Source organism: Carettochelys insculpta, chromosome 16, assembly GCF_033958435.1.
Source record: "Carettochelys insculpta isolate YL-2023 chromosome 16, ASM3395843v1, whole genome shotgun sequence".
NCBI lineage: Eukaryota > Metazoa > Chordata > Testudines > Carettochelyidae > Carettochelys > Carettochelys insculpta.
In genome coordinates, this window is record NC_134152.1 from 2,119,772 (window position 1) to 2,142,276 (window position 22,505).

Here is a 22,505-nt window from a genome sequence, read left to right on the forward strand (position 1 = left end):
CCTGACATGCTGAGCAAGAGAATTTGCCAGACCACAGGCAGTCGATACTGTCTAGCACATTACCAACACTTTCGCTTATTGTGGTCTCTTAACAGACATTCAGGGGTAAATCGGAGTTAAATAACACAGAACAGTGAGAGCTAGGAGGGCTGGCTGTAAGCAAACTTTATGGGACATGGGGAAACTGCCAAAAATAAGTGGTTGTCTGGCTAACTAAAATCATGCTGCACCACACCTGTTGCTGGATGAGAGATTCAACATGCAATACCATTGCAGAACAGGTACTGGGGTAGACTGTTTTGCAGCTGCTATCAGCGGGAGCAGTTATGGATTGAAAAGCAGCACCTTATCAAGCAAGCTGCTATTTTCACTTTCCCAAGCTGGGTTTGAGAATTCTGCATCCTGGGGAGGCGCAAGCCTTATAAAGCTCATCGTTTCTTCCAGCTATGGGGCTGCTGAATTGAATTTCATTTGCCATTTTGTTGCTCAGTCTCCCTCTTTTGAGACTGCTGTTTGAAGCTCTTCACAGGCTGCTTGGGACATAACAATCGTGAATAATTTTATATCATCTGCAAACTTTGCCACGTCACTATTTTTCTCTTTCTCCAGATCATTTATGAACTTCTTGATTAGGATTGATCCTAGTACAGACCCCGGTACACACCATTCTTGTCTGAAAATTGACAATTTATTCCTATCTTTAATCTGTTACCAGTCCATGAGAGAAGCTTCCCTCTTCACCCTTACTTTGCTTTAAGTGGCTCTAGTGAGGGACTAAGGTAACTGCAAAGACTTTTTTGAAAGCTAAGAATGGTATGTCCACTGGAGCTTCCTTGCTTGTTGGCATCCTGAAAGAAACTCTCGTAGATTCCCATTTATGAAGTCCGTGCTGACTCTTTCCCAAAAAGTTATGTTCATCTATGTGTCTGACAGTTGTGTGGTTTCAGCTAGTTTGCCCAGTATTGATGTTAGACTTACTAGCCTGTAATAGCGAGGATCACCTGTGGCGTCCTATTAGCCACCCACCAGTCATTTGGCAGCTGATAGTTTCATCCTCCTCAACAGCATAGATGCTGGCTCACTGGAGCTAGTGCTGTTCTACTGTGTCCTAGAAACTCTCCCTTAGGTCCTCCAGTTCAGCCCCTCTGGTCTCCAAAGCCTGTACATAGACTTGGAGCCTGGAGCACCTTGCACCAAATGCACGCACGCCCCCTCTCTATTAGACAGGTAATCGTCCATGCTGAATTGGATGTAATACACCGGATAGCCCTCACTCTATTGCGGGGCTTCTGCCTGCACTCTCTCTTTACTGCTGGGGCTTGTTACATTCTTGAGTGGATTTTTTTTAATCATCAGGTTTTGCTTTTAGGTTTTAAAGACTATGGAGTAGCTGCTATCCCCATTTCCTCCCCAACATGCACTGTCCTTCCCTCCCCGGCCCTGTGGCTGACTGCACGGGCAGCCAGCCTGCGCTGTTTCTGACCAAGGGTAACAGCTCAAAGAGAAAAACCTAGCTTCCCATTATCTTGCAGGGGCAAAGCCAAGCCTAAGCACGGCAAATGTCTAAGCCTCTGCTCTGGCTTACCAGGTGTTCTTTTGTATCGCTCCTGCCCACCATCACACCCCTCCCTGGGTGCCAAATTCTTTTGCAGAAAAATAAGGGGGTAAAGTCCAGCCATAGCAGGTTTCCTGAGTGGGTGACAGCTGCTGCCTGCTTCCATCTTCCTCCAGAGCAGTGTTGTTAATCCAGCCTTGCAGGAATGGCAGCTTGAGCAGAGATTGAAAAAATAAGAGCTTACTAACAAGGCTCCTTGATGCTACAGCTTCCCTGGATGTGGCAGCAGGATCTTTACGCAGCTTGTTCAGCAGAGCAGAACGTGCCGTAACTCCTGCATTTTCCTTCCAACTGGTTTCCAGGGGAGATGCCCTAGTGGCTTGAGCAGGAGGAGACCTGAGTTCTGTTTCCAGATCTGCCATAGTCACTGCCTGTGAGCTCTGCCAAGTTACTTGACCTGTGTGCCTTGACTCCCTCTTTGGGAGGTGTGCCTCCCCTCCTGAGGTGATGGGGGCCTGAGGAAAAGGTACTGTAGATGTCAAGTAGGATTATTTAAATAAAGAGGCTATAAGGCCCTGCGATTCAGCCACAAAGACTTTATTACAAAACAGACAAATGTTTACAGACCCGGATTTTCTCATTCAGCAGGCTCAGTGTGTGTCCTAGGGCCATTGCTCCTAGTTGCTTCTAAACAGTAGGGGGGCAGCCATCTGCCAACCAGGGTTTAATCTTCACAGTAGAGGAACTCATTAAGCTATAGCACTGGCTCAGAAGTCAGATTTCTAAAACATCTCTGTAAAAGCCCTAAAATGAATCCCTATCACACCCCCCCACCCCACCCCACCCCCAGGGATTCTAGAACAGGAGCATCAGAGCAGGTTAAACCTTCCCGCAGGTTAGACTTCCCACAGTTGAGTCCAGTTTCTTGAGATCTGAAAAGCCACAAAGAAGAAGAAAAATCAGGGGATGGAGCAGGTTCAGCCCACCCTGGTCTGTTACTTGGGGCCTGTGCTATTGACTCCAGGTGGCACTGCCAGTTGACTTGGCTGTGAATTTAAGACAAGGGCCAAATCCCCATGTGTTAGATTGTACGAGGGCTGAATTTGATTCCATACATTGATGGCCATCAACAAATTTTACAGCCTCCAACAAGGGAGACACATTTTAGCCAGCACAGATGTAGGTGGACTTGACCAGCCATGTGCTGCCTGCTCTAGCAAGATCCCAGCCCCTGCCCACCTTACAGCCCAAGACGATGGACATTAGAGAAACCTAAAGTCAGAAAAAGAGCTGGTTCTACTGATGTGGGCTTCAGAGAGCCTCTGGTGGGCTGTGTTGTCACAACTCAGCAAAATTAGAGCTAAATCTATGGATGGAATGAGCGTCCACTGCTCAATGTCCCTGTGAAAGCAGAGCTCTAGGATTGCTTTGATGGGCGAGCACGGCATGAAGCAGGGCATCCCTCTTGCTGCCCGTGGTGCACATTTTCGTTCCTCCTATCCCCTACTCAGGGAACTCTGACATGACTATCTGAGATAGGCAGAGCCCCTCTGGCCAGGTAGGCACATTTAGCACCAAAGAACAGTGCTGCAAATTTTCATCTTGTTCCAGCCTGTGGGAACAGCCAGCCAACCACCTCAACTTCTCCTGAGCAGTTACTCTCAGGATGTCAACCCTTTCAGAGCTGATGAGTTCCTTGTGATGACAAATAAAAGAAGTTGGGGGAAGACCTGGGGCCAGCATGTGCAACTCCCCAGCAGGGAGGAAGCAGACTCAGGTGTCACTCCTCCTACTAGAAAGTCCTTCTCCCTGCTGTCAGAAACTTCCCACAGACCCAACTGGAGGAAGGGAGGGACCAGTGTTTGAGTGGGGACAGAGGGCTGACAAATGAAAAATAAGCATCCCTGACACTCTAAGGGTTACTACTGGCCTCTTAGCTCTCCTCCGAGCTCTTCCCGCCCCATGCAGAGAGAAGCTTTCATTAGATTCATGTACAGAGGGGAGATCTGATACAAGGCCATGGTCACCACCACCTGCTGAAGTGCCACATTCCACTACCTCTGGGGGATGGGGTCCATGACTGCTTTCCCCACCCATGTGGGATGCACCTCACCTATGGTACCACCTTGAGATCCACTGAGTCATATGCTGAAGCTCTTCTCCTCTCCAGCGGCTTCCCCAACAGACTTCGCAGTGCCCCATAGTCAGGCTTCTCTTCAAAGGCCAAGGCCATTGCTCTCTGCAAGTAGCTCAACAGGCCATCTGCACAGACCACAGGGATGGCTGGGATTCTCCACAGCAGTAGCCCCAGCGTTCCCATCACTCCCACTGCTGCTGAACACCACTGATGAAAGGGCTTTCATCGTGTCACGTTCCCAACATGCCCTGCTACACATGCAGCAGCTGGAAGAACTCAGGTCCAGGGAGGGAAGTGCCTTGACCAAGACCACCCACTGAGTCAGCAGCAGAACCTGGCATAGATCCCATGTCTCCCAGTTCCCACTCACTTGCTTTAACTGCTGGCCCACATCCCACTGCAGCAAGAGCAGGAATTGCAACCGTATGCTGACACCGGAGTATGCAGGTCACCCTCGCTCCAGCACCATGAGAGAAACTGGATCAGTAGGGGAGCCTGAGAGCTGGCACAATTCACCCCACCCAGCTATTGAGGATCTTTCTGGAGCTCCCATGGCCTCACTAAGCACGATCTGCAAGGGCAGCTCTCATGGTAAGGGCTATTCATTTAGGAGCACACTGGCACAGCAGCAAAGATTTGAGACTAGCTAGGATCAGAGACAGCCCATCCGCTGACACTGCCTGGGGAGACAGAGACCAGTTCCTTGTTTCAGTGACCAATCAGCCCCCGCCCACAGCGACCCACTGGGTCCTGCAACCACCCCGGTACAAGCCCATACCTGGAACCGGGTTTCGGCTGAAGCACACTTGCAGAAGCCCGACCACATCTGTTAGGTACCTACAGTGTTCAGCGCACACACAATGCCATTAAATACAAGAGAAGGGCCAGAGCACCTGACCAAACCATCCCAGCGCCACAATGGCAGAAAGGGTGGAAGACGAGTGGCGAAGCTCACACCTCCATCCCAGTGCCCACACTGATTTCAGAGTGGATCCTGCTCCCACTGCAGTCAAGAGGAGTTTGACCAGCTACTTCCAAGGGAGATGGTGCTTAGATTACAGACACCCCAACGTTTGCACCAGGGCTACTAGTGGTGAACCCCCATTAGTTCTGAACCCCCTTCCCTCACCACTTGCCTTCCAGAGCCCCCCAGAATGGTCGGCAGGGTCCCCAGCCCAGGGCTCACCTCTCTTTCTGCTTCATGACCTTGTGCACATCAGCCAGCTCATCAGTCCAGGGCAGGAAGCCACACAGCCACTTCACCAGACAGTAGCCCAGAGACTGCAGGTCACTGCGTCGAGATGGTCCTAATGAGAGCGGGACAGAAAACCGGCAGCTCAGGAACCGGTGTGAAAAGCACAACTTGAAGTAATGCTCACAAAGGCCTGGTTCAAGGGGCCCTTCTCCACAAGGGTCTGAACTCTGAAAAAGGTACGGCTGCACAGCAGGAAATATTTCCTAATAGGGTGGCCAAGTGGTTAGAGTCAGATTTCTGGGCTCTCTTTCCAGCTCAGCCACCAATGCACTGCAACTTTGGAAACACTTCACCTCGTTGTGCCTCAATTCCTCTTTGAATACAGCAGATGTCCAGACTCGCAGAATCAGAAAGTAGTGTCTGTAGGTCCACGTATGCCCCTGACTTGCCTTCTATTTCTGTCCCAGGCAATAAAGGGTGGGGGGACCGACCACCCACATCTCTAGATCCTTCTCACCACCATGTGGGCTGGTGCAGAACCTCCAGTGTCCCCGTCCTGGACAAGGAGGTTGAACACTTCATCTGCAGGAGCACCTCCTGGGGAAGGTCATGAGACCACGGTAGAACCCAGGTGGGGAACCCCACACACACAGGCGCAAATGAGTGAGGAATGCACTCTGTCAAGCTTTCCAGATGCACATCAAACCAGCACTCCCTGGGTTGGATTTCTGCTCTCCTCCCGGGCTGGGTGACCACCCCCCACGCGGTGGAAACAAGAAGAGCTGCTGCACGACAGGAGGGAGTAGCAGGCTGACCGGGGAGCAAACCATTACTGGATGCAAGCCAACAACTTATGGAAGAGCAACGAGGAGGAAGGAGACAGGCAGAGGGATGACTAGGCAGGAGCTGTCACAGGCTCACCAGCTCCCCTGTGCCCATCCAGGCTGATGAACTCGACGGTGCCCTCGTGGGGAGTCCTGCTGCCTTCGCGCTGAGCCACGTGCTTTCCTCCAGGGGAGTATCGGAACGCAAAGCAGTAACCCGCCAGGGTGACCTAGGAGAGACAGGTGCCGTGAAACTTCTTCCTGGGCAAACGCGCAATGGCAAGGAAGAGTGCGCTCTGCTCTGGGCGACCTGGGAGCCCTTCCGCTCCCAACAGCCCTCCTCAATTTATGGGATCCTCCCTCCTCCAAGAGTTCCTGCGCCTTCTCCCTGCACCACCGCTTGATACACAGAGACTGAAGGGAGCCCAAAGCGAGCTCCCTGGGGGTGAACATGAGGGGCTCTGTGACCCTCACAATCCTGCACAGTACCTGCTATTGGACACAGGATGCAACCAGGAATCAGCCTCCCTCCACTGCCCCACTGCCCCTGCTGTTCTCACTTCCTACCTCAGTGAGGTCAGCTGGGTTCATGTAGATGTTCTCGGCGGTGATGTCCCCATGCACGTACTCGTTTCCGTGGATGTACTCCAGGGAGTCTAACTAGGGGCAGAACAGATGTCAGACCCACCAGCAGCCCCAGGTAGCTCTGAGCTAGAGCAGCTTCCCCAGGCTCTTAGCTGCTAGGACACTAAAGCTGTGTCTACACGTGCACGCTACTTCGAAGTAGCGGCACTAACTTCGAAATAGCGCCCGTCGCGGCTACACGCGTCGGGCGCTATTTCGAAGTTAACTTCGACGTTAGGCAGCGAGACGTCGAAGTCGCTAACCTCATGAAGGGATCGGAATAGCGCCCTACTTTGACGTTCAACGTCGAAGTAGGGACCGTGTAGACGATCCGCGTCCCGCAACGTCGAAATTGTGGGGTCCTCCATGGCAGCCATCAGCTGGGGGGTTGAGAGATGCTGTCTCTCCAGCCCGTGCGGGGCTCTATGGTCACCGTGTGCAGCAGCCCTTAGCCCAGGGCTTCTGGCTGCTGCTGCTGCAGCGGGGGATTCATGCTGCATGCACAGGGTCTGCAACTCGTTGTCGGCTCTGTGTATCTTGTGCTGTTTAGTGCAAGTGTGTCTGGGAGGGGCCCTTTAAGGGAGCGGCTGGCTGTTGAGTCCGCCCTGTGACCCTGTCTGCAGCTGTGCCTGGCACCCTTATTTCGATGTGTGCTACTGTGGCGTGTAGACGTTCCCTCGCTGCGCCTATTTCGATGTGGTGCTGCACAACGTCGATGTTGAACATCAACATTGCCAGCCCTGGAGGACGTGTAGACGTTATTCGTCGCCACATCGAAATAGGCTACTTCGATGTAGGCTTCACGTGTAGACGTAGCCTAAAGGAGCAGGCTAACTGCACAGCCTCTTCCACGCTATGCATTTCATGGTGTGGGACACGTGAGTAATGTGGAGGGAGGCCTATCGTTCCCTCCTGGAATTGCGTCTCCCAGTTCCCTTGGGTTGGCCCAAAAGCTCGTTGCTACCTGACCGGGACCTAGCACAATGTTACACTATGGAGAGATCAGAGCCTGGAGCCCTGCTCAGTCTGCTCTACCCCATGCTCCAAAGGTGCTGAGCAAAAGTTGCACTCCCTGCCGACTTGGGTGGATTTGTGGGGACTCAGTGTCTCAGAAAGCCTGGCTCTGAGGAAGTGACTCAGGAAGCTGGGGCAGTTTCACTGGCTCGTCTGTGCATGTGTTTGAACAGAAAGGTAGCAATGGGTGCATGCGTTTAATGGTAGCAGTGTTTCCCTCACATTCTCCCAAAGGCCATGCACAAAGCAGCAGCTGCACAGGAATCACCCATGACACCACAGGTCCCAATCCTAGAACTCGCAGCCTTGCAAAGGCCAGAGAGAATCCAGCTCTGAGCAGCCCCCAGGCCAGGGTCCACCTGCCACACACCACTCTGATGGCGATCTGGAAAGCCGGTGTCTCTGTCAGCGTGTTCATGCCATCGTCCAGGATTGACTGAAGGCTTCGCCCTAACTCAGGGAACACCAGAAACCTGTGAGTGGCAAGAAGAGCACATTGCACTGGGGCAGCAGCACCTGTCCACTGGAGGGTCACACAGCTGTCGCTCCTGACCCTCTAGTTCAGTGGCTATCAAAGTGTCAATGTCAGGTCACTCGTGGGCTGCAGGCTCGGGACTCACCCCTCTGCCCCGACACAATGGGGAGCCCACCCTGGCTCTCCAGCCCTGCTCCCCCCATTACAACTGGTAGCTACCTTTTCGTGCTCCAGTGGGCTGATATGAACAGTTCAGTATTACTTAGAGATAAAGCAATGCTTTTCGTTACCGGGATTGTGAACGGAAAGGTTTGCACTGAGCGGCGCAGGCCACAAGTCCCAAAGGTTGAGAATCACCGCTCTAGTTTAACAGCAGCTTCCCTCTGTTGGACACCAGAGCCCGTTTGGGGAGGGGAGAGGCCCTCGCAGGCCAGCATTCCCTTGGAAAGATTCCTGATGGGGCCCTCTGTACTACCACAGAGCTCAGTCTAGGGCAGACAAGACGGCAGGCGATGGGAAAGGAACAGCAGGAGGGAGGGCTCCTGGGAAGAGGGAGCACTGTGTGCATGGGGAGCCGGAAAGCGTCCAGGCCTGAGCACGAAACGATACAAACACACGGGTGGAAAAGGCTGGGCGAGAGCAGAGCAGGGAGCAGGGAGCAGCAGGGTAAGTAGGGCAGCCTTTGACGCAGGAAGAGAGTGCAGATCAGCACAGGAAGGGGGCTTTATCTGCAGCATTTTGGAGAGCCTAACTGGGAGGCAAGACAAGGAAGTCCAGGAGCCGGGGTTACAGTGATTGGATGAGAGCAGGCCAAAGCACAGACAGTGGGTCAGTCGCTAGGGGGACAGAAAAGGCTGCCATTGTGAGGAAGAAGTGAGAGCCTGACAGTGGGAAAGGGGGAGATAAAGAGGATAGTGGAGTCCCAGGCAGGAGGGAATTCCCCAGCTGTCCCTATCTGGCAGCTTGCAGACCTGCCTTACCTGTAGTTACTCTCATGGAGTCCAAAGCCAACGCAATCTGGGATCCCCAGCAAGGGCACCGAGTGTGTCCTCTTCCACTTAGCCACTAGAGGAGAGCAACAAGACAGAAGGGCGTGGCTTTGCCATGCTGCTGGCCAAGGAGCTCTGCAAGCCGCCAGGGCACACAGCCAGTGCCTTGTGCCGGAGCTGCCTTTCCTGGCCCCGCAGGTACAGACCAGCTGCACTGGGTCAAGGCTCATCCTGTCATCTGTGCCACCCCCCTAAAAGGCCTAGCAGCAGGCAACCAGGTGTGACACTAAGAGCTCAGAGGGACCAGGGGCAGGCATCAGGGATTACAGGAAGGGCAGAAGAGAAGAGGGCTATAGAGATGCCAGGGCAGGGCATGGGATGCTACAGCTCCAGGTCCGCTGAGAAGGGAATGGCAAGGAGACTCTCAGGGTGATGGGAACCACAAAGGGGCAGGATGGACCTGGAGCCCCACTCCTGCTGCCTGGATCCAACTTGCCCTGAGCGGCCTGGCCCGGGCTGAGCCAGCTGGACAGAGAGCGCCTCTGCATCGCCAGGGTTGATGGAACAGCCCTGGGAGGAGCTGGGGTACGGAGATGAAGAGCTGTCAGTGAGACACAACTCTTCCCCATAGGAGCGTCTGACTGCAGCTGGGAATGGGAAAGTGCTGCCTCACTGGCAGCCTGGAAGCTCATGCTCCAGGGAGAGTCGTTTCCACCACTCAGTGCTCCGAGGCACAGCCCAAGCCAGGCTTTGAATCACCCCCGTTTGGTCTCTGCAGCATCTCCTAGCGGATACGCACAAGAGCTCTACAGCTTGGGATCACGCCAGGAAGGGGCCTTACCTGTGATTTTCTTTGCTGCTCGCTGCAGGAAGATCTGCTCGTTGTAGGTCCTGCCATCTTTGGCGTCCTGAGGGGTGGGAAGAGAGGAATGACACTGAACTGGTTTACGTTCACAGATGTGCTGCGGCAGTATCACCACCACGGCAAGGTCTGAGGCAGAGGTAAGAACCTGCTCTCTGGCTCTCACAGCACTGCACCGACCAAGGACAGGGAAGTCACCCGCAGGTCAGTGGCAGAGGTAAGAACTGAACATGGGTCTCCTTGCCTCCCAGGCCAGTGCCCCATCTACTGACCCACACATCCTCCCACTAGCAGTACCGCATAGCTATTCCACGCACAGGAAGGCCTCCAGCCAGGCAGCTCAAGTGCTACTGCTCAGCGCTCTCTGCAGGTGTCCCAGACAGCCCTGACGCTGGTTGGAATTGGGCGATCCTGCAGCTCCTTCTGAGGTGGGAGCCTTCTGATGGAGGAGCTTATTGAATGCCTGAGTTTCCTATGGCCATTTAGGGGGGATGGAGGAGCCAAGTGACAGCCTTGAAAGTGAAACCCAGTTAGCCCATAGCAGGGAGGGGCATGGCTGGGTCAGATAACATGGGAAATCCAGCAACAAGGGCTGCGCTGAACCCTGAGAGCTCCCCCGCAGTTCAGCCTGCTGGGAAGTACTAGAAATCTGGCAAGGCAGCCTGTTCTCATGCTACTTCCTGCCCAAGAGATGCTGCAGCCAAACGTCAGTGCTGAACTGAGCCCCAGGTTTTCTGGAGGTCCCAGAACGCCTTCCTGTACATCTGCACGTCTTCCACACGCATTTGGTGCTGCTCGTCTGTCGCTGCACTTCCCTAATGGTCTGAATAATCCAGAAGCTGCAGGACGTCACGCACTAGCTTAGGAGACATCACAGAAGGGGAAGGTGATAATTTCAGGCCCAGTCAGGTATCCGGAGCCCCTCCCACAGGTGGCCAGGAGTGCTGTAAGGCAGCAAGCTGGTGCGGATTAACAAACTGCAGAGCTCTTTCAGTACCTCCCACCAAGAGTAGTTTGGCTGGTGTACAGAACCTATCCTAAACCCTCAACACCTGCAGCTGAGTCCCACCGTATCCCATAATCCTTTGCCACTGCAAAGGGCTGGGGGATTGAGTCACACAATTAATGCAGTGACAGGGTTCACGGGAGGTGATGCTGGAAAGGGACGGGACTGCTGAATGACAGAAGTAGCTGGTTCTGCTTTACTGTATTGCCACTACAGAAAGGAGGTGGTGTCCTGGCTGCCTGTTAGCTCTAGTTATACATTCCCTGTGGTGTTAAACCCTCCGCTGGAGGGTGCCACCCTGTCACACTTTCCTCTGCACCTTTTCAGTGGGTCTTCCCTGGCAGAGTTCCAGTGACTGGGCATATTCTTCCTAAAATCCCTTGTCCGGAAGAGTCACCCCTGAGGTTGGCCAAGAATACTTTCTAAATCCCATTAGCCAGAAGAGCCACAGCAGTGCAGAACAGTGCCGTACATACCACTCCGGTTCGTACGCTGCCAACAGCAGTCAGAAAATTTCCAGCTGCAGTTTCTGAATTATTGGAAATGGCACCAGTTCTGGGGAACCCGCTTGGACTGACAGATACCAGGGGAGCTGATCCAGGGTGAGAAATTTAGATCAATCAGCATCTGACTTTATAAACCCATTTTGTGTAGTGATGCCAAAACACAGACATGCCATGAGTTTCAAACAACACCTTCCAGCATTTTGTTCTTGCTAAGCTTCACAAAACAGGCTTAAAGAAGATCCTCTGACATTTATAAACAAAGGGGGCAAAGCCTACCCTCGTTTACAACAGAAGATCTAATGGAGGGCAGAATTTAGCTTTGTAATCCAAGGGCAGTCACCGTGGGGCAGGATTTTTATACCCTTAAATCTGTTTTCCTTCCTACTCTGCTCACTCCTGTCTACTAAGTGCCTCCTAATCCAGCTTCCACTGAAGTCTGAGCAAGATTCCCATGGGAGCTGTATTGGGCCTTTAACCAATGAGGTTTGCTTCCTCACTTCTCTAAGTCCACCTGCAATGACAAAGACGATGCCAGTTAACGCAGGGGATGCTATGGAGAATAAGACGAGAGAATCATCTAGGTTTCTGCATTCTAACACTCCTTTCGCCTTGCTACCAGCAGTGCTGGTAGGTCAGACCAACGGGCCCCATACACAGAACAGACCAGAACTCACAAGCTTGAGAGAGTATCTTTGCTTTGGAGAGCAGGCTCCAGATGCTGATTGTGCTGTGGAAAGATGGAATAAACGAGGTTACAGGTGCACGTGACAGAGGTACTTGAAATGCTAGCTGCTCAGAAACTCGCACAAGAGAGGCTTGATTCTCAGTTATCCTCTGCCTCCCTCACCTTGGGACTGTGAAAATACCAGCTGTGCAGGCCTCTTTGCAAGCAGCTGCATGACAGTTCCCACCTTGCTTCAGAGTCACAGGGCCTTTGTCTCAACTCTCTCTAGACGCTGCTATGGCAACAAGCACTGGAGTTCCTAGCCATGGCTGTAGTAACACAGAACTCTGCTCTTTAAACACGGCATGGACATAAAACGATTCGTGCCCAGAGACCTGTGCCGTGGGCCTCTGACAAAATACAGCAGAGGCCAGAAAACTGTGCAAGAGCCCTAGCCAGAGACAGAGCTGCAGATGGTGCACATTATCCTCTCTCTGGGGCTGGAGAAGGCTCAATGGCTGTCAACACTTCAATGCTCTCCCTTTCCAGCTAAGTGGAGGGTGGCATCCTCTGAGCCTCAGAACCTGGTGTTTCCACTTGTGAGTGAGATGGGGTGGAAGAGGGGTGCTCTAAAATGGAAGGCAGAATTGAGAGCCTAATCCTCAGGCTTTAAATACTACCCACCACCCAGACAGATGCTGGGTACAACTTTGGATGCACTCCCAGCAGAGACATGTCTCTGACAGGCCTGCTGCAGACAGAGCCAAAGATTCTGCGAGCATAGGAATACAAATGTGCTCTGGGGCTTGCTGCATTGTACCTGGAGAACAGGAAGTCTGCTGGGCTGAAAGAGTCAGAGGCGGCAGGACCAGGATGGGGAAGGGCAGCCATATCCCTTATTTGCCAGAGATGCAAATTCGCCTGTGACTGTCTGCAAATGGGGAAGTGTCAGCAAGAGGCTTCCCTTGTGACTGCTTTCAGGGAGCAGCTTCCTGTCTTTCCACACACCCTGGGGATCCTCCCCAGCTGGCTGAGCTTCCTGCACACCCCAAGAAGAGGCAAAGGGGGGTACTCTTCATCTCCTCCCCACCCAGACAGCACCCCAGCCTGAGATGGCTCAGCACCTTCGTACATCAGCCCACACGTGCTCTGGTGCAGAAGCTTCCCCAGTTTCCAGCGCTTGCTGTTCTGGTCGGTCAGGATCTCACCCTCTGGGAGGGGCGGCACTGAGGCACACTTGAGCCGCCGGGGAGATCGGGGACTGGCCTTTGCTTTGGAGAGGAGAGGAGACAAAAGCAGGGCTCTGATCAGATACCGGGCACTGCGGTGAGCAAGGCCAGCTGCCCTCCCATGCATGCAGCTCAGCTTCCAGCCAGGGACAGCACAGCAGTACCACCCCAGCCTGGCCCAGCCCCATCTCTCTCTCCCAGACACTTCCCCTGCTCCCTCGGTGAGCCCTCACTCCACGTATTTCCTTCCAGCAGTGGCTCGGCTCACCACACCACCCCGTACCTCAGCCAGGAGGTAGGGAAGGGAACAAACAGGATGGCAGGACAACACACGGGCCTCTGGGGGCTGAACAAGCCACCTCTGCAAGTGCTCTAGTGCTTTCCTAAACGCCACGAAACATCTGTCTGCCCCACCCCAGGCAAGCACAGAAGCACTGAGGAACTCCCAGCTCTCACCCTTGGCTGTCACCATGGTCCTTGGGGAAGTAGCCTGTGGGCTGCAAGCCCCCTCTTTGGTGGAGATGGAAGCTGCTTCTTTCTTAGGAGACACCCACTGCTCTGGTTTTCCTGCTGACAGAGATGCCTCATCCTGCCTTGGGACTGAACAATCAAAGAAACAAACCCTCACAATGCTGTCCACATTAGGCCAGTGAATGTCAATCATAATTCTCTGCACGGCACCTTCCATCTGTAGGGCTCAAAGCCCTATACTGTGAAATGTCTCACACCCACACCTCTCCCCTGCCATAAAACAAGTCAGTGCTGTTAGCCCCAATTTACAGATGGAGCAACTGATGCACAGAGGAAGTCACACCGTAATCTGTGGTACAGCTGGTTCAGAGCCCAGGAGTCCTGGGACTCTAGTGCCCACACCCCTCTCTACCACACTGCCATCAAAGGCAACAATTCTGCCATTTTGCCATAAGAGAATCTATGCAGACAGACTTGTACTTGGTATGCCAGTGCTGCAGCACTTCCTGTAAACGGGGAGCTGCAGTTAATCTGGAATCTCTACCAGAGGCTGCTGCTTAATGTAATCTTACCTACCTTTCAGAGCAGAAGCAGCAGCAGCATCTGGAGTGAGTTGCATTGGCTCCTCATCATCTTCCTTAGGCAGCTTACTCCCACAAAGAGGACAGAAATGAAATGACGTCTCAACCTTCTGGCCACACTGCGGGCAAAAGTTGATCATTCTGCAAGAGAAGACAGGGCAAAGCGGGGTGGAGAGAGAGAGGTGTCAGGGGAAATGTGAGCAGGCAACTTCTCAAAGGTTTCTCTGGTGCTTTGGTGGCTCTGTCTCTGGAGCAAGGGGTTGACTACGAGATGTCCATTCACCCTCCATCCGAAGCTCTCAGAATATACGTTATTGTGAGAGCAAACGTAACTAAGCTGCAAAGATCAGGAAACACATAAAATGATTTAAGGAGACTGCACAGCGAATCAGCAGTACAGAGGATGGGAGTCCCCATTTCAGCCGCTAGATCACAGGTTCCCTAACTGGGTGGGGGGGTGGGACAAGGCAACCCAGCCCTCCTGCCCCCCACCCCAAGAAAGAGCCTGCACTGGTGTTACCTCCTGCAAAAACGGAGGTAGGATCAGCTTCCTGCAGGGTGGGGGGAAGCCCTGCAGCTGCATGTCAGAGTCGGTATCTCAGGAAGCATGCGCGCTGCTTCCCCCCCACCCCAAACAGCCAGTGTGTTGTCTGAAAAGCTGGGTCTGCTGCCTGCTGGCAACTTCCTTCCACCAGCTGCCTTCCTGCGAGCGGGGCAGGAGGACCCCGGGTCCATGCCACCTGCTCCTTGCTCCCCAGGGCAGCCGCGCGCTGCCTGAGCAGTTGGAGCTGGCACCCACAGGATCCCGCATTTTTGGCCCCAGCTCAGAGTGTAGAGGGGCCGACAGATTGCACGAACCCTGGAACCCCAGAAGAACTAATCTGGCCTGAGGCCTTGAACCTTAGCCCTACCTACCCTCCCCCATGGGGCTCGGGTGCCAGGGGTGGGAGGCATCTCAGTTGGGGCCACATCAGTAGGCCTTGGAGGGTTATTTTTCAACTTTTTTGCATCTCACTTGTGTGGTCCCTGACTTATTTTTCCGTGGGTCAGTGACCCCTGACCCAAAACAAGCCCCCCCCACCCATAAATAAAGATAATGCTGAAACGTTTGTGTTGGACAGATTTTATTTAAAAATGAAGCCTAGACAACAAGCCCCCATCTGGCAACAGCTTCATAACACCTCTGCATCCCCACACTCACACACCTCAGTCCTGAGCCTGCCCTACATCAGAACCCCGTCCTGAGCCTCTCACATCCCATCTTCTGCCACAACACTACCGCGCAATCCACACACTGCAAATCTGTGTCCTCAGCTCCTCAGCCAGAACTCCTGCACCCTCACATCCATCAGCGTGTGGTTTGCTCAGCACCCCAACAGTCTCCAGCCTGGAGCCCCCTCCCTGAGCCAGCAGCCCCTTCTCCACCTCTTCCTGCATGCAAATTCCCTCCCTGAGCTTGCACCTTTCACCCCTCCCCACACCCGAATCCCTTGCCTTCTGTCTCAACCCAGCCAGAATGAGTGAAGGCTAGGGATAGCAAATGATGGAAAGGAGGGGAAGAGAGAGGGTGGAACCTCAAAGAAGGGGTGGATATCGGGGCTTGCCCTGACACTTAAAAAGTGATCTTGGGTGTAAAATGATTGGAGATCACTGCTGTAAAGATATTTTAAATTTCAAACCACAAAAAGTAAATTTGTTTTTGCCCTTCACTGTGTTGGGTACCAACTGAATTTTTCTGTTAAAGGGGGCTGGATGATGGCAAAGAAGAGCTGGGGGCGTGTGAGGGTTTCTCAAAAATCAAAAAGCGGGTGTGATGCTGAAATGTGTGGGAACCACTGCGCTAGATAATGCTGCCAGTGAAGTCTCCAGACAGCACTGGGAAAGCATCTGCCTTTATCAACATCCCTGTTATCAACCTCAACAGCAAGTGAAACCGTTTCTGCACCATCTGAGGAAGGAGTCCCTATGCAGTTGTCTTTGCTAGAACCTGGCATGCACCTTGCCTCTCCGCCCCTCACCTAAGAACATAAGAATGGCCGTACTGGGTCAGACCAAAGGTCCATCCAGCCCAGCATCCCATATGCCGACGGTGGCCAATGCCAGGTGCCCCAGAGAAGGAGAACAGAAGACAATGATCAAGTGATTTATCTCCTGCCATCCATCTCCTGCCCTTGTTCTGAAGGCTAGGGCACCATACTTTATCCCTGGCTAATAGCCATTTATGGACCTAACCTGCAAAAATTTATCAAGCTCTTTTTTAAACCCTAATAGAGTCCTGGCCTTCACAGCCTCCTCGGGCAAGGAGTTCCACAGGTTGACTGTGCGCTGGGTGAAGAAAAATTTCCTTTTATTAGTTTTGAACCTACTACCCATCAATTTCATTTGGTGTCCCCTAGTTCTTGTATTATGGGAAAAGGTAAATAATTTTTCTATATTCACTTTCTCCACACCATTCATGATTTTATATACCTCTATCATATCGCCCCTCAATCGCCTTTTCCAAACTGAAAAGTCCCAGTCTCTCTAGCCTCTCCCCATATGGGACCCGTTCCAAGCCCCTAATCATCTTAGTCGCCCTTTTCTGAACCTTTTCTAATGCCAATATATCTTTTTTGAGGTGAGGAGACCACATCTGCACGCAGTACTCAAGATGTGGGCGTACCATAGTTTTATATGGGGAAGTATGATATCTTTTGTCTTATTATCGATCCCTTTTTTAATAATTCCTAACATCCTATTTGCCTTACTAACTGCCGCTGCACACTGCGTGGATGTCTTCAGAGAACTATCCACTATAACTCCAAGATCCCTTTCCTGATCTGTCGTAGCTAAATTTGACCCCATCATGTAGTACGTGTAATCTGGGTTATTTTTTCCAACATGCATTACCTTACACTTACCCACATTAAATTTCATTTGCCATTTTGCTGCCCAATCACTCAGTTTGCTGAGATCTTTTTGTAGTTCTTCACAATCCCTTTTGCTTTTGACTGTCCTGAACAACTTGGTGTCATCTGCAAACTTTGCCACCTCACTGCTTACCTCATTTTCTAGATCATTGATGAACAAGTTGAACAGGATCGGTCCCAGGACTGACCCCTGGGGAACACCACTAGTTACCCTCCTCCATTGTGAAAATTTACCATTTATTCCCACCCTTTGTTTTCTGTCTTTTAACCAATTCCCGATCCATGAAAGGATCTTTCCTCCTATTCCATGACCACCTAATTTACATAAAAGCCTTTGGTGTGGGACCGTGTCAAAGGCTGTCTGGAAATCTAGGTGTATTATGTCCACTGGGTGCCCCTTGTCCGCATGTTTATTAACCCCTTCAAAGAATTCTAATAGATTAGTTAGACACGACTTCCCTCTGCAGAAACCATGCTGACTTTTGCCCAACAATTCGTGCTCTTCTACGTGCCTTGCAATTTTATTCTTTACTGGTGTTTCTACTAATTTGCCTGGTACTGATGTTAAACTTATCGGTCTATAATTGCCAGGGTCTCCTCTAGAGCCTTTTTTAAATATTGGTGTTATATTGGCCGTCTTCCAGTCATTTGGTACCAAAGTGGATTTAAAGGATAGGTTACAAACCACTGTTAATAACTCCGCAATTTCACATTTGAGTTCTTTCAGAACCCTTGGGTGAATACCGTCTGGTCCTGGAGACTTGTTACTATTCAGCTTATCAATTAACTTCAAAACCTCCTCTAATGTCACTTCAATCTGAGTGAGTTCCTCAGATTTGTCACCTAAAAAGGCTGGCTCAGATTTAGGAACCTCTGTAACATCCTCAGCCGTGAAGACTGAAGCAAAGAAATCATTTAATCGCTCCACAATGGCACTGTCTTCCTTGATCGCTCCTTTTATATCTTTATCGTCCAAGGGCCCCACTGCTTTTTTAGCGGGCTTCCTGCTTCTAATGTATTTAAAAAACATTTTACTATCGTTTTTTGAATTTTTGGCTAGCTGTTCCTCAAACTCTTTTTTGGCTTTTCTTACTACATTATGACACTTAATTTGGGAGTGTTTATGTTCCTTTCTATTTTCCTCACTAGGATTTGACTTCCACTTTTTAAAAGCTGCCCTTTTCTCTCTCACTGCCTTTTTAACATGGCTGTTTAGCCATGGTGGTTCTTTGTCAGGTCTCTTACTGTGTTTTTTTATTTGGGGTATACATTTAAGTTGGGCCTCTAGTATGGTGTCTTTAAACAGTTTCCATGCAGCTTCCAGGGATTTTAGTTTAATTACTCTACCTTTTAGTTTCTGTTTAACTAGCTTCCTCATTTTAGTGTAATTCCCCTTTTTGAAATTAAATGCCAGAGTGTTTGACCGCTGCGGTGTTCTTCCCAACACAGGAATATTAAAAGTTATTATATTGTGGTCACTATTTCCAAGCGGTCCAGTAACAGTTACCTCTTGGACCAGATCCTGCGTTCCAGTCAAGACTAGATCGAGAATCGACTCTCCCCTTGTGGGTTCCTGTACTAGCTGCTCCAAGAAGCAGTCATTTAAGGCATCAAGAAATTTAATCTCTGAATCCCGTCCTGAGGTGACATGCACCCAATCAATATGGGGATAATTGAAATCTCCTATTATTACTGTGTTTTTTATTTTGATAGCCTCTCTAATCTCCCTTAACATTTCAGCATCACTATCACTGTCCTGGTTAGGTGGTCGGTAATATATTCCTAATGCCATATTCATATTAGAGGAATGAATTGTTATCCATAATGATTCTATGGAACATTTTGATTCCTTTAGGATTTTTGCTTCATTTGATTCTATATTATCCTTCACATATAGTACCACTCCGCCACCCGCACGACCTGTTCTGTCTTTCCGATATAATTTATATCCCGGTATGATAGTGTCCCACTGATTGTCCTCATTCCACCATGTTTCTGAGATGCCTATTATGTCAACTTCCTCCTTTGATATGAGGTACTCCAGTTCACCCATCTTATTAGACAGACTCCTAGCATTAGTGTAAAAGCACGTTAAAAAACTACCACTATTTATATGTCTGCCTTTCACAGACGCGTTGGATTTTTTTATATGCGATTGTTTCACATCTGATCTTGCCCATATATTATTTCCCACGTTCCCTATCTGACTAACTTCTAGGGAATCCCTATCTATGGAGCCTCGTGTAAGAGAAGTCTCCATCCGATCCAGGTGCTCCCCTGCACCAATCGGCTTTCCCCCACCTCTTAGTTTAAAAACTGCTCTACGACCTTTTTAATGTTTAATGCCAGCAGTCTGGATCCACCTTGATTTAGGTGGAGCCCATCATTCCTGTATAGGCTCCCCCTACCCCAAAAGTGTCCCCAATTCCTAATAAATCTAAACCCCTCTTCCCTACACCATCGTCTCATCCACGCATTGAGACTCTGAAGTTCTGCCTGTCTATCTGGCCCTGCGCGTGGAACTGGAAGCATTTCAGAGAATGCCACCATAGATGTTCTGGATTTCAGTCTCTTTCCTAGTAACCTAAATTTGGCCTCCAGAACATCTCTTCTACCCTTCCCTATGTCATTGGTACCAACATGTACCACGACGACCGGCTCCTCCCCAGCACTGCCCATAAGTCTTTCTAGATGCCTCGAGAGATCCGCAACCTTCGCACAGGCAGGCAAGTCACCATACGGTTCTCCCGGACATCACAAATCCAACTATCTATATTTCTAATGATCGAATCCCCCACTACTAAAACCTGCTTCTTCCTAACAGCTGGCGCTCCCTCCCCTGGAGAAGTATCCTCGGCACGAGAAGATACAACAGCACCCTCTGGAAGGAGGGTCCCAACTATGGGATGGTTTCCCTCTGCTCCCATTGACTGCTCTCCTTCCCTGAGCCTTTCATCCTCCGTAACAGCATCAGGACTGTCAGATTGGAGGTGGGACAGCCCTACTATGTCCCGGAAAGTCTCATCAACAAACACCTCTGCCTTCCTTAGCTCCTCCAGTTCAGCCACCCTGGCCTCCAAAGCACGCACTCGGTCTCTGAGGGCCAGGAGCTCCTTGCATCGAGCACACACATACGCCACCCATCCACAGGGTAGGTAGTCATACATACTGCACTCGACACAATAAACAGGATAGCCCCCACTCTGCTGCTGGGCTTCTGCCTCCATTTCCTACTCTAATTATATATGAGGGCAGTGCCTGTGCCTGTGGTCACTAAAGCCTCTCATAGGTAGCAGGTCACTTGCTAATTGAATCTTCCCTTTGCTGCTGCAGGGAAATCCACTAGTGGGGTGAACACCAGAGAAGAGAAAGGTGCTGGGAAGCGGCAGGGCTCCCAGGATGGTATCTGAGCAGGAGTCACGGTGAGACATGGGTCCCATGATGAATGGCCAGCGTTGCAGCAGCACTGCTATAGAGCACCAGCGGGTGGAGAAGAGGTTAGATCCATGGCAGCTCCCCTAAGTGATGACAGGGCTGCAATGCCAGGTCTCACCTGCCTTGGCTGGGCCACACGTACACCAAAGTCAAAAACACAGTAGCCCCATTGCCTGAGGTCCTGCCCAGCCCCACAGCCCCATCACCAGAGGTGCTCCCGCTCTGACACGCCATCCTGCCCCCATTGCCCTGTAGCCCCCCAGCATCTCTCTAGCTCTGTATCTCCCATCACCCAGAGAGAGCCTCCAGTTGCCTCGTCCCCATAACTGTGACCTGCCTTCTAGGGCCCCTACCTGTGCGCCATCACCCTGGGGTGCCCCGAGCCAGGACAGCTCCCATCACCCTGGGGTGCCCCATCTCACATCAGCCTCAGGCACCTACCTGCCCCTGTTCCTCGGAGTACCCCCTTCACAGCCCTATCCCAAACACCCAACTGGTCCGCCATTCCCAAGGGCCCTGTCCTGCCCCAGCTTGCAGGGCTCCCTCCCACTTCTCCAGCACCCACCTGCACCCCGCCCGGGGCTCCCCCCCCCAACACCCGCCTCGCCCCGCCCGGGGCTCCCCCCCCAACACCCGCCTCGCCCCGCCCGGGGCTCCCCCCCCCCAACACCCGCCCGGGGCTCCCCCCCCCCCAACACCCGCCCGGCCCCGCGCGGGGCTCCCCGTTCCCCCCAGGCCCTGGCGGCCCGGGAGCTGGGCCGGGCCCTACCCGTGCGCCGCCCGCTTCGGGGCCGAGCAGCTCGCCGCCCCCCGGCGCCAGGGGCCGGGCCTGCGCACACCGCGCGGCGCCGCTGCAGCCGGGCCCGGCCGGGCCGCGGGGATCGCTGGGCGCCCTGGGCCTTCCCGCTCGGCCCGCGGCGCCGGGCTCCTGCCCCGGCCGCGCCGCCCCATGGCCGCGCCGCCCCGCCCCGCCAGGGCCCGGCCAGGGGGGTCCGGGTCACGTGCACCCCGGGAGCGGGAGCGGGGGGAGCTCGGGCCCCGCCTCTCCCAGGCCGTCGCACCGCGTGCGGCGCCGGTTCCCTGCCGGGCTACCCCAGCCCGGGGCGCAGCACAACGCGGTCTGCTGCGGCCGAAGCCCCCGTGGCGGCGGGCTGCGCAGGGACCGCCGCCCGGCGCGGTGACAGACGGCCCGGCCTGCCCGGGGCAAGGGCCCGTCTCCGTCCCGCGACCCCCTCCGAGCGCTTGCGGTGCTCGCATCGAGCGCCGGGGCGGTGGCCGGGGTGGCCTGGGTCGTAACAGCAGCCGAGGGTCCGGCGGCAGCTTGTAGGATCGCGGCAGAGCTCTGAGCATGAGCCTCCCCGGGCGCGGACCCGCTGCACCGCTCACGCTCAGCGCTGCTCTGCTCAGGCTATCAGGCGCCACAGGCCCCTGCGTGGCTCTGCTCAGAGCGTACGTGCCTCGTGGCGGGGACCCCCGCGCGGGCTGGGCTTGGGGCGGAGGAGCCCCTCGCCCGCTGAGGTCGTGGGCCGTGGGTAGGACCCCAAGGTGCTGCGATCAGACAAACAATATACAGCAAACTCTCTCGTGTCCAGTGTTCCTGCAGCTGGAGCTCCCACGCAACCGGCACGCGCGCTCCCTGCTTGTTCTGCAGGAAAACGGACCAGAAGTGACCCCTGGCCATCGCTGCCAGAGTCATCCTGACGGGTCTGGGCCCCAGCGTGGCCAGCGCTCACACAGCCCCAGCCGGCTTCCCGACCCCACTGGCGCTCTCATGGCTTGCCTGTGCCACCCTGCGCTCCGGCCTGGTTTCCATCCCCAACCCCACCTGTGGTGCTGCCTGCGCGCCCCCACACTCCAGTCAGCTCCCTTGCGCCGGCGATCCCCTGGCCCCAGCCCCGGTGGTGTTTCTGGCCCTGGAGTTGCCGGCATTGGCTCACGCCCCAGCGCTGACGACACTGCCCCGGCCCGGATCCTGCGGCTCTGTCTTTCCATGCTGCCTGTGCCTGTCCTGAGCCCTGCCTGTACCTCC

The 22,505-nt window shown here is 53.1% G+C and overlaps 1 protein-coding gene across 1 annotated transcript; it reads right to left on the reverse strand.

Moving 5' to 3' along the window:
* Nucleotides 1-2,141: 2,141 nt before the first annotated feature.
* VRK3 (VRK serine/threonine kinase 3) lies at nt 2,142-21,448 on the reverse strand. The gene is made up of 14 exons (XM_075010994.1): nt 21,246-21,448; nt 14,128-14,273; nt 13,537-13,680; nt 12,976-13,122; nt 11,862-11,914; nt 9,655-9,721; nt 8,805-8,889; nt 7,720-7,822; nt 6,279-6,371; nt 5,809-5,941; nt 4,879-4,999; nt 4,471-4,529; nt 3,669-3,817; nt 2,142-2,487 (listed from the first exon to the last, which is right to left on the reverse strand). Exons 1-13 carry the CDS (start codon nt 21,425-21,427, stop codon nt 3,669-3,671), a joined length of 1,482 nt encoding a protein of 493 aa, XP_074867095.1. The 5' UTR covers nt 21,428-21,448; the 3' UTR covers nt 2,142-2,487.
* Nucleotides 21,449-22,505: the final 1,057 nt, after the last annotated feature.

Coding starts and splice junctions, on each gene's coding strand:
- VRK3 (XM_075010994.1), bottom strand. CDS start 21,427: ATGGGGCGGCGCGGCCGGGGCAGGAGCCCGGCGCCGCGGGCCGAGCGG. Junction 13,681..14,127: donor TGCTGCTTCTGCTCTGAAAG/GTAGGTAAGATT, acceptor TTGATTGTTCAG/TCCCAAGGCAGGATGAGGCA. Junction 6,372..7,719: donor TCCAGATCGCCATCAGAGTG/GTGTGTGGCAGG, acceptor TTCTGCCCCTAG/TTAGACTCCCTGGAGTACAT.